Source organism: Vulpes vulpes, chromosome 14, assembly GCF_048418805.1.
Source record: "Vulpes vulpes isolate BD-2025 chromosome 14, VulVul3, whole genome shotgun sequence".
Taxonomy (NCBI): domain Eukaryota; kingdom Metazoa; phylum Chordata; class Mammalia; order Carnivora; family Canidae; genus Vulpes; species Vulpes vulpes.
The window spans coordinates 10535942-10549704 of record NC_132793.1 but is presented as its reverse complement, the minus strand read 5'-3'; the positions used below and the strand labels follow the sequence as shown (position 1 = coordinate 10549704).

The 13763-nt window shown below is 53.9% G+C and overlaps 1 protein-coding gene across 5 annotated transcripts in view; it reads left to right on the top strand.

Moving 5' to 3' along the window:
- Positions 1 to 13763, top strand: part of BCAS4 (breast carcinoma amplified sequence 4) — a 56123-nt gene that overhangs the window by 17888 nt on the left and 24472 nt on the right. For 3 of the 5 annotated variants that reach the window (XM_072735573.1, XM_026014696.2, XM_026014695.2), the window contains exons 3-4: positions 4127 to 4228; positions 10719 to 10853. The exons of 1 other annotated variant lie outside the window; for it this stretch is intronic. In XM_072735573.1, coding sequence (XP_072591674.1) covers positions 4127 to 4228; positions 10719 to 10853 — 237 coding nt within the window. The remainder of the gene's footprint in view (positions 1 to 4126; positions 4229 to 10718; positions 10854 to 13763) is intronic. One more of the 5 variants, XM_026014697.2, reaches the window with a different exon arrangement.

Below are 13763 nucleotides of genomic sequence, written 5' to 3'. Positions count from 1 at the left end.
AGCCTGTCCTTGATCACTCTATGTGACTGGGATTCACTACCCTGCGTGCGCCTGCCACCTGTTTAGACCTTAGATGTCATGCCAGTTGCTGCCACTTTGAGCTCTGACTCTTCCTGCTGTAGGGCCTTGGGCACAGCACCTCACCTCTCTGTTCCTTTCTTTTCTCTTCTACAAAATGGAGATAATGGTCCTGATTGTCCGTGGCTGCATCAGACTACCCCAAAACTTAGTGGTGTCGAACAACAACCAATGTATAATGTGGGCCAGGGCAGGGCACAGAGGGGATGGTTCATCAGAGCCACGTGCCAGTTGCTGGGGGCAGAGATGCCCAGTGTGTCTCCACCTCTCACTTGTTGACGTCTGGGCTGGGTTGGCCGGGGACTGGATGGTGTAATCTCCCTGTGCAGCCTCTCCTCAGGGCTAGCTTGGGCTTCCGTGGCATGGCATCTGGCCTCCCAGAGCAACCGTTCCAACAGATGGGAAGTGGAAACCCCCAGATCTCTGGAGGCTTGGGTATGAATATTGACACAGTGTCACCTCTGTCATATTGTATTGGTCCAAATAGTCACATAGTGCACCCAGATCCAAGGGGAGAGGACATTAGCCCTATGTGTTCATGGAAGGAATGGAAAGCCCTCTTTCATCTACCGCAGATGATGGTAACCTCCTCCAAAGAGTTACGGTGCGGACTCCATGAGCGAGGATGTGCCCTCTACGTCGTCTGTACTGACAACCATGAAAAAGACCGACAGTACCAAGTGTGGGCGGGGACGTGGAGCAGCAGAAACACTTGCTCACTTGCTGGTGGAAATGCAGAAAGGCACAGCCACTTTGGAAACAGTTGGGCAGATGCTTATAGAGACAAACATGCACTGGCCCTACATCCCAGCAATCCCACTACCAGATAATTACCCAAGAGGGGAAGACGAGAGTCCACAAAGATTCGTACGCAGATGCTCAGAGCAGCTTCGTTCATGATGCCCCAAACCAGAAGCAACCCAAATGCATAGGAACAGAGTGCACACAGCCTCTTGGATGCCTCTCACATGAAGCCCCGTGGAAGGAGCCAGACACAGAACACAGGGTGGGGGAAGTCAAATGGTGGTTTGCTCGGGGAGGGTAGTTGTGACCGGAGAGAGGCACGAGGGAACCTTCTGGGGTGATGGGGTGTTCTACGCATAGGCCTGGGCGATGCGAACACACGTACAGATTCACCCAGCTGTCCGCTCAGGGCCTGAGCACTTCGCTGTCATTTACATTCAATTAAAAATAATTGCTTAGCAGGGTGCCAGCTGTGTATGAAGTGACCCGTGATGGCGGCTCCTGGGGTCACCATCATCATGACCAAAGCACCAGGAGGTCATGACGCCAATGAGCGTTTTCTCTGGAGTTTGGGCAGCCGCAGAACCCCACCCCTGACAGGGAGCAGCAGACTCCTACTTCACCCACATGGATGGAGAAAGTTCCTTGCTGGCCTTGGGCCAGCACTTGCATTTGGCACTGATGTGTGTGCTTGGGTCAAGTGCATTTGGCTCCTCTTCCTGGGGGCCCTGAATCATCCTGGACAGTCATCTTTGCTCGGAGATAACCCCACATCCGCTGCCTGGCCGGCTCTGGGGAGGTGGGAGGCCAGGCCAGGGAAGGCTCTGCGGGGACCCCAGGCCATAAACCCAGCTGAGGCTTTGTCCCTGCAGAGGCCCAGACAGCGTTGATTCTTCCCTGACCTCTCCTTGCTCTTCTTAGCCGCGTATGAGGACGTGCTACCTCAGCCTGTGACGTGACCCCGTGAAGTGGGTGTGAGCAAAGAAACGTGTTGGGGAGGCTCTAGGGCGCAGTAGGCACTCTGGTTAGCTAAAGGGGCAGCTGTGGCCCAGCTCCAGCCGACTGCTGTCACGTGGGACGTGGACTCCCAGGTGGCCAGGACACCTGCTGTTTCACCAGAAGCTAGAAATCCGGGCTGCTAAGGGAAATATCCTTAGTTTTAGATTGTGGTGCCTCGCTTGGGCGTGCTTTGGTTTTTCAGATGTGATGCAGGCACGCGTGAAGACCTCTGGTGCCACCGGGAGCCTCAGACCAACCTGGATTGGAACCTTCTAGCTCCCACCAGGTAGCTGTGTGACCTTGGGCCACCTCATTTCCTTTTTCTGTCTTTGCTCAGTGTCCTCAGCCACGAAAGGTTGAAGACGAGGTAGTTTCTGATTCACAGGGCCTGTTTTCCGCAGGCGAGGGCGCCCCGAGTGCTGGCATCATGCCCCTCCCACCCTTACTTCACCTCCAGTTCCCAGCTCCTGGTGGAACCACAAGAAAGGGTTGGGGGCCTTTCAGACCCCCAAGGATTACTCTCTATTCTGCACCCCCCCAGGCACATGCAGCCTGCCACCCGGGCAAGTGTAATAGCTCCCTGGAGCCCCCAGTAGAGGCATCTTCGGAGAGGGGTCTTCTTACCCGGCCCCAGACCCCCTCTTCCTTGGGGTCCTTCAGAGCTAGAGGAAGGGAAGGGCGTACTCCGTGAACCTCCTCTCTCAGCCTTCCCTTCACTCCAGTGGGTCACTGGGACCAGACCCTCCTGATTTTCCTTGTTCTGGTCCTATTTGTTTCTTTAGAAATTAGCAGAAAGGGGGTGCCTGGGTGGCCCACACAGTTAAGCGTCTGCCTTCAGCTCAGGTGATGATCTCAGGGTCCTGGAATCAGGCCCCACATTGGACTCCCTGCTCAATGGGGAGCCTGCTTCTCCCTCTCCCTCTGCCCCTCCCCCTGCTGGTACACACTCTCTGTCTCTCTCTCTCTCTCTCTGTCAAATAAATGAATAAAATCTTAAAAAAAAAAAAAAAAACTAGCAGAAAGAAAAGATTCGTGTTTGATCCACTGTGTTCTGACCTTGCCGTGAGTTATCTGCTCTTTGTTGTATCACTGCACCTTGGTGATTTCTCCAGAGCTTACTCTTGTGAGGGATGGGTATGTCTCTTGAAATTGGGCCTTGGCAGAAAAAGGGAAGATATCGAGGGCTTTATCCTGTCAAGGGTAAAAAATGCAGGTACCTGCAGGAGCCAGGCAGGATCTGGACCTGAGTGGAGGGGGCAGGGGTGTGGCATTAGGGAGGGGTGGCGACTGCATCGCCAGAGAGCTCATGCCCCACCTGGAGGAGCAGCCACTGCTCAGCTCAGCCTTCCGTGCCTGGGAGACATAGGCCAGAGGTGCTGACTTGTAAGACACGTTGCAAATTTTCAATCACTTGAATATTTTATTTATTTTATTTTTTTTGAATATTTCATTTTTAAAAAAATTTTATTTATTCGGGAGAGAGGCCTGGAGAGGCCAGGTGAGAAAGATGAAGGGAGCAAGGTGTGTGTGAGCAAGAGAGAGAGAATGCCAGTAAGCTGGGGGGACAGTCCTCTGTAACCCTGTCTCCAGAATGACATCTCTCCTTTTGGGCTGAGTCCTCTCTGTTAGAAGTGGGTCACCAGGGCCAGTTCACAGGCCAGGGGAGGGGATCATGCAGCGGGTGTGAGGGGCTAGGCTTGGTCCTTGGGCCCTTAAAGAAAATAGAGACATAGGTGTCCGATTTCAGTGATCAAGGGAAGGATGTGGCTTCATAAAGGTCAGAGCCACTTTTGGAGCCCTTCCAAGCAGAAGAAATTGAAACTTAAATGAGATGCGGTGTGTGGGAAATGAGTGCGGTGTCGACATGCAGGGCGCACTTGGATACGTGACAGCTGTGGTTTTCATTCACATTATTATGAACGTTAGTGATTATTATAAACTTATTAGTATGATTAATTTCAGTGCAGTGAAAACTTATCTCAACCTGGGTTTAGAGGAGAGATTTCGATTCTTTCCGTTTGCTCCAGTGAGGTGGTTTGGAAAATGGGGCTCGTTCGTTTGGGACTGGTATTGTCAGATGTTTGTGGGGGAAACCATTAGTGGTTTGGTAAGTAACACCAGAGCGGGTCTGGGTCCCCCCCACCCCCCAGGGGCTCTGGGCTATTCCCAGCCCATCCCCATGCAGGGTGCCGCTCGGCATCTTGGCCATCCAGAAGGGCTCTGCAGACCCTGGGCAACCCGAGAGGCAGGCAGGAGGCTGGGGTACCAGGGCAGGGGGCCTGATGAGCTGCTTTGTTTCTTGCAGATCAGAAGCGACACTTCACAGATCTTGGAGGAAAACATCCCACTCCTCCAGGCCAAAGTGACGGAGATGCGTGGCATCTATGCCAGAGTGGACCAGCTAGAGGTGTGTCCAGGACCATGAACGTTCTTTGCCAGATCTGTGGGCTTGTTCTGGCTCTTTCATCCTCTCTTCCAAAATGCTGATCTGGCCTTGAGAGTGTCGGGTGTTAGACCCAATGCAGGGGGTTGGTGGCAGGAGGGGGTCTATGTGTACGTGGTATTTTTAAAAATATGACAAATAGGGATTTATATAAAGTACCCCACATAATACTTAGGGTGCTTTTTATAAAAATCTGACTTTTAAGCCGCTTTTGGAAATTCAGAAGCTTCAATAGCACTTAGCCCACATTTCTTTAAATACCTTAAATACATTAATCTCAAGATTTATTTCTCAAGGTATAAATACGTAAAGTATACACATCGTAAGTGTACGGCTCAGGGAATTTTTATACAAACTCCCATCTGAGCATGACCCAAATTGAGAAGTTAGAACATTTGCAAGGCCTGGGCTGTATTTTATGGGGCCAATGGCAGCCGCCCCTCGGATGGGGTCGTTCGTGTTCTGCTGCTTGCCACAATCCCCACCATGCCCTGTCGCCTCTCTGCTGACCTACCTCACCTGCATCTTATTTGTGTGAGCACCAGGCTAAGCTGTGGGGTGTCTCATTTTTCTCCTTGCACTACAAAGTCAGTACCTTCGCTGCCCCAGCTCCCAGAGGAGGAGCATAGACTCCCAGGAGGTAAGCCACTTTCCTGGGGTCATACAGCCAATGCCTTGAAGCTGGGACTTGAGCTGGCATCCACGGGGGCCCCAGCTCTTAATCGTATGGGGGGGCCCTCAGCTTGGGATCCAGGCTCCTTACACAGGGAAGAGACCGGAGGCTTGGAGGAACTTGCCATTTATAATCGTGGCCACCTGAACAGAGAGGACGTGAGCCCCCCTGAGCCACGGAGGAAAGGAGCATGACAGCCAACGCTGGAGTTAGCAGAGAGTTAACATTCTTGTCAGCAGAGAATGAGGCAGGAATATAATTAAAACTTTGCCCTTGGAATAGCTGATTCATTTGAATTTTATTCCACACGTTTGACAGAGGAAAGAAAATGTAAAGATTTCTGGCCTCGTTGGGCTGGCCTGGCTCTCAGGCCCAGCTCTTCCCGTGGCCATCAGTCCACTCATTCTTACTGAGGGCCTACTGTGTGCCACGGCGGGCCCCCCCCCAGTGAGAAAGACAGGTGCCATCGTGGCCGTGCTTCAGCAGGAGAGACCCGACCACAGAGCACTCCTCTGACCGTCATCAATAACCAGACTTAGTGGCTTAAAACAACATGGATTTCTATCTTACAGCTCCTGAGGTTGGAGGTCCAAAATGTGTCTTACAGGCTAAAATTGAGGTGTCAGCAGGGCTGGTTCCTTCTGGAGGCTCTAGGGAAGCCTCCGTGTCTTAGCTTCCCCTGCATTTCTCAGCTCATGGCCCTGCCTATACTTCCACCTTTCTCGCAGCTTCTCCCAGATTCTCTTTTACTCTGACCCTCCTGCTTCTCTCCGACGAGTACCCTGTGATTACCTGGGGCCCACCTGGATAATCCAGCATCATCTCCCCGTTGCAGGATCTTGAATCCCATCTGCACAATCCCTCTTGCCCTCTTGCCCTGTAAGGTAATATATTCATAGGTTCTGGGAATGAGGTCACGGACCTCTTTGGGGACCATTCTGTTGACCACAGTGGCCAAGGCTGATTTGCAGAGAGGCGGGTGCTCTGGAAGGAAGTGGCTTCTCAGGTCCCTGGAGGAAGAGGGGGAGAGGAGTGGCGTTGGCTGGGAGGGATGGGCAGGGGGCACTGCTCCGGCAGAGGCTCAGAGGCAGGAAGGGAGCTTAGCTTTGGGGCAGGAGGAGAGGGGGACATTGGAAGGATCCTGGGATGGCCAGAGTATGGGAATGTGACCAGAGTGGGCCTGCAGAAAGTTGGCAGCAGGAGCCCTGCTGTTCAAGTCATGAGATCCAAGGTCAGGGTTTTGGCCTTCATCCCAAGGGATGGGAAGCCACAGAGGAGACGGGAGAGCCCCTAGAGCAGAGCAGGGTATCCCTGCCTTGGCGCTGCTGACATTGGGGGCCTGACATTCTCTGCTGTGCAGTTCTCCTGTGCATCATACAATGTGTAGTGGCTTCCCTGGTCTCCACCCACGGGATACCAGTAGCTCCCCCCGCCCCTGGCTCTAAAGCCTCACTGCCTGGGTTCAAATCCTGATGAATGTGAACCCCAGCAAATCCCAAGCCTCTGCTCCCCTGTAAAATGGAGTGAAAGCAGTGAGGCCCATGAACCTAACTCTTACTAGTATTGACTCGGCCAGCGTGTGTTGAACGCTCATTCTGAGCTACCCTGAGATGGGCGCGAGATTCCTTGTCCCCTGCTAGTGGCCGGTGGGAGACAGAGGACCCGAGGCTGCCAGAAACAGGGCCCATCAGCCGGTTGTGGGGGTTGTAGAGCTCAAGGTCAGAGGTGAGCGTGCAGTGGTGGGCACAGACTGACCATGTCGGGCCAGGTCATGGAGTTGGGCCCTATGCTGAGAATGACAGGACCCTTCAAAGGGATCACAATTACTATTTCTCCCCCTACAAAAGTCCAAAATGATTTTCTTTTCCTTTTTTCTTTTTTTTAAGATTTTATTTATTCATGAAAGGCACAGGAAGAGAGATACAGAGACACAGGCAGAGGGAGAAGCAGGCTTCCTGCGGGGAGCCCGATGTGGGACTTGATCCCAGGACCCCAGGATCACGACCTGAGCCAAAGGCAGACACTCAACAGCTGAGCCACCCAGATGCCCCCCAAAATGATTTTCTTGAAGCATTCCATTCAGAATGCACGGAACAGTGAAAATATGCTAAGAACGCAGTGTATCTGTGAGCTTGTACAATCACCATTACTACCTAGTTCCTAATTTTCATCATTGTCCTGAAGAAACTCCACACCCGTCAGCAGTTGCTCCTCACCCCAAGCCCCTGGCAGCCACTTATGCATTTTCTGGCTCTACCGATTTGCCTCTTCTGGATGTTTCGTGTTAATGGAATCATATAACTTGTGGCCTACAATGTCTGGCTTACTTCGCTCAGGATAATGTTTTGGGGATTCATTCATATTGTAGTACGTGTCTGAACTTAATTCACTTCTTGTTTTTTTTTGTTTTTTTTTTAAGATTTTATTTATGAGAGAGTGAGCAAGAGAGAGAGCACGAATGAGAGGAGGGGCAGAGGGAGAGGGAGAAGCAGACTCCCCATTCAGCAGGGAGCCCAATGTGGGGCTCAATCCCAAGACCGTGGGATCATGACCTGAGCCGAAGTCAGAAGTCAGATGCCCAACAGACGGAGCCACCCAGGTGCCCCTGAACTTCAATCATTTTCATGGCTGAAAATAATATTCTAGTGTGTGGATGGATACACCTCATTGTGTTATCCTTCATCAGTGGAAGGGTACCTGGGTCCTTTCCCCTTTTTGGCTCTTAAGAATTATGCTGCTGTGAACATTCTTGTCTCAGTTTTGTGTGAATATATGTCTTCATTTCTCTCAGGTGAAAACCTAGGAGTGGAATGGCTAGGCCATTCTGGAACTCTCTTTGGGAACTGCCACTCATGTTCCAAAGTGACTCTAGCGTTTTTTTACACTTAGGCCAGCAACTACTACCAAGTTTTAGATGGAAATCACAAAATCAGATGCCAGCAGGGTCCAGGACCGTGCTGTGTGGCCGGGTGCTAGATGACCAACCCCAAGGCCCCTGCCCCTATTACTTCCGGCAGCTGGAGCTGAGCAGCAGCTGCCCCCTTCAATGGGATATGAATCTCCAGGCTGCCACAGTCCCCACTCTGCCCTGGAGTATCCCCAACATGGAGGTCAAAAGGCATTTGCCTTGTGTCGACCTCCCCTGGGCTGTTGCTGTCCTTACAATAAAGATATTTCTCTGTAACTGGGCCTCTATTAAAAAGAGGAAAAACAACTGGGCAGCCCAGGTGGCTCACCATTTTAGCGCTGCCTCCGGCCCAGGGTGTGATCCTAGAAACCCCGGATTGAGTCCCACATCGGGCTCCCTGCATGGGGCCTGCTTCTCCCTCTGACTGTGTCTCTGCCTCTCTCTGTGTCTCATGAATAAATAAATAAAATCTTTAAAAAATATAAAAATTAAAAATAAAAAGAGGACAAACTAAGCTGGTCTAAGAGGGTCATGGATTTGAAGCCAATGGGAAAAATACCTATTTCCCACTATGAGACCTTAGGAGACCCTAACATTGTATCTGGGCAGGTGGATTCTAGAGCCCTATGGCCCTGGCCTTAGATCTGTCCCTCGTGTAGCTCTGTCCTTCTCCGGGCATCCATGACTTCCTCTGTAAACTGGGAATCTGCCTTCCATCCTGACGGAGACGTCATGAGGGTGTCAGGCCAGCAGCTGGCACATTCAGGTGCTCGGTGAGGACACTGCTGTGCTGATGGCTGTTGCCACAGGCTGAGAGGTGAGTCTGTCTGGGACGGCCGCTTGCCGCTCCGCCCAGCTGGCCATGGGCCCCCAGCTGTCTGGAGGGTCAGGGGGCTTCCAGGGAGCCCAGCACCACCCTGCTCTCAGATCTGTGCCACCTGCCAGGAGGGGCTTGGGGACCTCTCAGGCAGGCACTTGGGCTTCTCTCAGTTTTTGTATTAAAAATGAATACAGGGTGCCTGGGTGGTTCAGTCGGTGAAGCGTCTGCCTTCAGCTCAGGCCCTGATCCCGGGGTCCTAGGATCAAGGTGGGGTGCCCCGGTGCTGCCATCCAGGCTGTCCCGTACCTCTTTGCTCAGGATGCATGCGTTCCCGCGTGCTCATGCCCATGTGCCCACCTCCGGCCGAGCCCCTGCGAGGCCCCAGGCTCTGGTGTTGGCCTTGTGAACATTCCCGACACCACACTGGATCTTTCAGGACCTCCACTCTGGAGGCCAGACTCTGAATAAGCAGACAGGAGGTTCGGAGGGTGAAGAGGGGTGAGAAGACAGGGAACCGGGGTTCTCCACGATGACGGGGGCCGTGGTAGATTAGGCAGAGAGGGAAGGCCTCTCTGGAGGGGACAATTGGTTCAGGGCCTGAAAGATGGGCAGCACTCCCCACCCCCTTCCCATCAAGGACGGAGCAGGGCAGCAGGGAGAGAGCAGGTGGCAGGGCCCTGTGGTGAGTGGGGCCTGGCCTTTTCAGGGAAGCCAAGGGAGGCCTGTGTTGCCTGGTGTGTGGGAGGAGGAGAGGGCAGGGCTGGATGGCGGGCTCCCTATAGGCTGTGGTGGGGGGGCATGAGGTTCCTTCTAGCAAAGGGAGGCTCCCTGGGAGGGCCCAGGCCCGAGATGTCCTCCTTCCTCTTCCTGGTGAGAGAAACTCCCTTCCAGTCACTGTGGGAGCAAGGTTGGCCCACAGAGGTGAGGCTTTTCAGAGGCGGCACCGGCGTCACCTTAGCCATCTATGCCCATAAGACGCACACATGTTAAATACATGTGCATATGAACACCCAGGCATGCACGTGAACATGCTTAGATACACACATGCGTAAGCATCACACAGACACACGTGTGCTGAGTGTAGAGAAAGGCATGAGAAGATACCACAAAAAAGGATGCAGATTTTTGTGATACCACAAAAAAGGTTGAATTTTTCTTGGCCTGCATAATATTTTTCTTTTAATTGTGGATTTATTGCTAATATTGATAGAAACTGGGGACTTTTCATAAAATCTACAGTTTTTTTCTTTTTTTCCAAAATGATACCTGGCATTTATTGAACTCAGCGTGTACTAAGCACTTGAGTGCTTAGCAGAGTTGGTACTGTTCGTGTTCAATAAAATGCTGTCATCATTATTATCAACTAATAGAAAAGAAAATTGAGGCTTGCAGAAATTAAGTAAGTTGCCAGACGACGCACAACTAGTAAGTGGCGCAACCTGGATTCTAATCCACGGAGTCTGACCCGAGAATGTTCTCATTCTCTCTCTCTCTCTCTCTCTTTCTCTTTTTGCAACTGGGATGTTCTCATCAGAGGCCTGGAGCAGAGTGGCCCCCCTGAGCCTGGGCCCAGCTTCCTGGGCCATCCTTGTCTCCACTCAGCCCCCCTTCCCGTGCTCGTCACCTGCCTGCCCCTTAGCAGCCTCTGAGTTTGAGACTCTCTCATATCCTGCTATTAAAGTGAACATTTTGGCAGTTTCTAAAATGCATGTTTTTAACAAAGAAGGCTTTGCAGCCTGATAGATGAGCACCTGAGTCCCCGCTCTGCCCTTGGCCAGCTGCATGACTTCGGTCAGGCCACCCAGCCTGAGCCTCAGTTTCCCTCCTCTGTAAAATAGAGGCTAAAGCTGGGGTCTCCATGGGGAGAAGGTGAGAGGACACAATAGGGAGGCCATTACCCTTACGGCCAGGGTAGGTCAGGGTACGTGAGGGTGTCCCCACCGAGCAGGCCCTGGGTGACGTCCGCAGGCTGGGGCGGTGTGGCTGGACCGGGCTGCAGTCCGTGGCAGGTGTGGCATCCCCGGCCCTCCCGGCTCTCCCTTCTCCCTGCCAGGCCTTCGTCAAGATGGTTGGGCACCACGTCTCCCTCCTAGAGGCCCAAGTGCTTCAGGCCGAGCGGGACCACGGGGCCTTCTCGCGGGCTCTACGGAGATGGCTGGGCTCCACGGGCCTTCCCTCCTTTGGGAACGTGAGTATCTCCCCACCTCCCGCCTCCTCCCAGACCCCAGCGTGGGGAGAGGGACTCAGGATGTGAGAGTTCAAAGGGCACGTCTCACTTCCACAGACAGGAAATGGTGTCTGGCTGGCGCGCCGAGGGAGTGCTGGCCCAGGTGGCTGGAGGGGCTCGGTCCCTCCCTCAGGCGCCTCTTCTTGCCCTGAGCTTTGAGCTTCAGTGCTGTGACCACTTGCTTATTCATCCACCATTTATTGAGCGCCTGCTGTATGCTGGGCCCTGTGGTCCCTCCGGGGTTACAGTAGTGAGCAGGGACAGCCCCTGCCCTCCTGTCCTGTCCTTGTACACCTAAGGACAGGCTCAGGATGACATTCAGAACTCAGTGTGGGTCATCCTTCTGGAGGCACGAGTCGACCTCCAGAGGGGTGGGGACGGTGGAGGGCCAGGGACAGCAGAGGGCCGGGGATGGTGAAGGGCCAAGGACAGTGGAAGGCCAGGGACAGTGGAGGGCCAGGGACGGAGGGCCAGCCTGCACGTAGCCCTTCGTATCTTCACTCCGCATCTCTGCTTCCCTGGGATCTGCCCTGCCACCCCAGAGAAAGGATCCTTGTATCCCTTTTATTAATGGAAAGACTGAGGCTGGACTAGTTCTGCAGTGGAGACCTTCGGTGTGGAAGACGCCTCTGTGTTTGCAGCATCTCTTCTGTGCTCCCCTGGCCCAGGGGACGCTGGGCAGTGTCTGGAGACACCCTGGTTGTGAGCTGGACATGAGGGGGGCTGCTGGCATCTAGTGGGTAGAAACCGGGGGTGCTGTGAATGCACAGGACAGCCCCCCACGACAGACAGATCTAGCTCCGCGTGTCAGTAGTGCTGCGCCTGAGAAACCCCACCCCAGGCGGCCCTCCGTCATTGTAGCAATGGTTTCTGTCCCGTCTTTTCGAAGCAAGAGGTCCGCTGGCTCCTCTGGCACCTTATTCTCACACTAGTCTTTGGAGGAAGGAGCTTTACCATCGCCCCCATTTTACAGATGGGGAGACAGAGGCTCTGGGAAGTTGAAGGGATTTGTCGGGGGCCACACAGCCTGATGTGACAAGGCTGGATTGGACCCGGGTTGACCTGTCCAGGGCCTTCCCCTTCACGCCTCAGCCAGCTGCCCTGTCCTGCCCCTCAGGGGGTCTCTCACTGTTCCTGGGGTCCCCCCTCCACTCCTCCATCCCTCTGCCTGTCCTCACAGCTCCACTTCATTGACCGTGTTCCAGGCACCGCACCAGGCATTCTGTGCGTGCTGGTTCATTTACCTTTCCTATCCGTCATGTGCACTGGGCATCAACAGGATTCCGATTTGATAGAGTGGAAGTTTGGAAGGCTTCGGGGTTGTGGTCTTGCAGCCCATGACAGCATGGAGCTGGTGCACTCGTTCTGTGTGGCCAGGCAGTGTTATTTAAACAGCGTGACTTGGGATGCCTGACCGGGCTTCGCTGACCAGTCCCTGCCAGAACCCCATTGCCCAGTCTTGTCCGAAAGCTGCCCGAGGCATGTGCTGTTCACCTGCCCGCCTCCAGGTGAGTAGCTTGCCCAAGGCCGGTAACAGCTAGACAGTGGCCTCACGGGTCTCATGGTCTAGAAACTCCCGTTGATCCTTCAGAGCCCAAGCTAATGCCACCTCCTTGCAGAAGCTCTCTGGGATTGCCCCATCTCCAGACAAATGCAGTCTTTCGGCCTTCCAATGATGATGGAGGCAGAGCTGCTTCTCTGTCCTTCTCTCCCTTGAGCTATGGTGACTGTTCTTTGGTAAGTGGGGACCCGCCCAGTCACGCAGTGCTCTGCCCACTGATGGCTTAGAAACACATGAGTGAGAAACACATGAGAAACACATGAATCAAGAGGACCTTGGCTGCCCATGGCCTCCAGCAAGTATCCTCACAGTGAGGCCTGCTGGGCCCTTGGCCGTAGCACCTTCCAGACTTTTTCTGTGATCTGCAGTCATCCCCATGAGGTTGGCACTAGCGTCCTCATGTAGAGGCGGGGGCCAAGGCTTAGAGACGGAGAGTCCCGTATCTGAGCTCAGTGCTGGGGTTAGAACTCAGGCCTGCAGGCCTCTGAAACTGGGGTTCCCCTGCCCACTCCTGCAGCAGGATCCCGCATGGGTGTGGCTGGGCATGCTGGGACCTGCAGCCTCTCATCTCTACCAGACCGGAGGAGGGGGGCTCCCCAGGCCTACCTGTGCTGACTTGTTCCAGGAAGTACATTCCAGCCAGGGGTGGTGAGTCATTCAGCAACCCTGCATGTTAATCTTGGCCCTGGAAGGGCTTTGTCTGGGGCAGGTGATGCAGTGTGTGCATGCGCGCATGGGTGTGTGTGTGTGTACGTGTGTGTGCACGGACCCAAGGACTTTCAGGGCTGCACCTGCACCCAGAATGAGAGCAGGGGAAACCCTTCTAAAATAATGGTTACCACAGCTTGTGTTGGGGCCCTGACTCTGCAGGCAGCAGACATCCCACCCTGTGAGGTAGTTCCAGTCATTGTCCCTATTTTACAGAGGAGGAAACTGAGGCACCAGAATTGCTTATCCACCCAAAAAGTAGTGAAGCCGGGTTTCAGATCTGCGAGCGAGGCCTGGGTCCAGGGCGGGTAATCTGTACAGCTTGGCCCTGCGCCCTCCCTGTGCCCCCTTCTCTACTGGGACCACCGTCTGGGTGATGAGGTTTCTCATAGAGCGCCAGAATGGATTCTCCCAAAGCCAGGATTCCACACTGGCTCAAGCCGGTTCCCCTCAGTAAGTCCACACCAGGCCTTCCTCCCCGCACAGTGTGAAAGCACCCTTCACGGCCACAAATTCCATCTCCTGCCCTTCCTCACCCTCTTCAGACTCCCTCCAAGGGTCCCCGAGAGCCCCGTGGAGTGAAGGGTGTGGCAGGGGCTTTC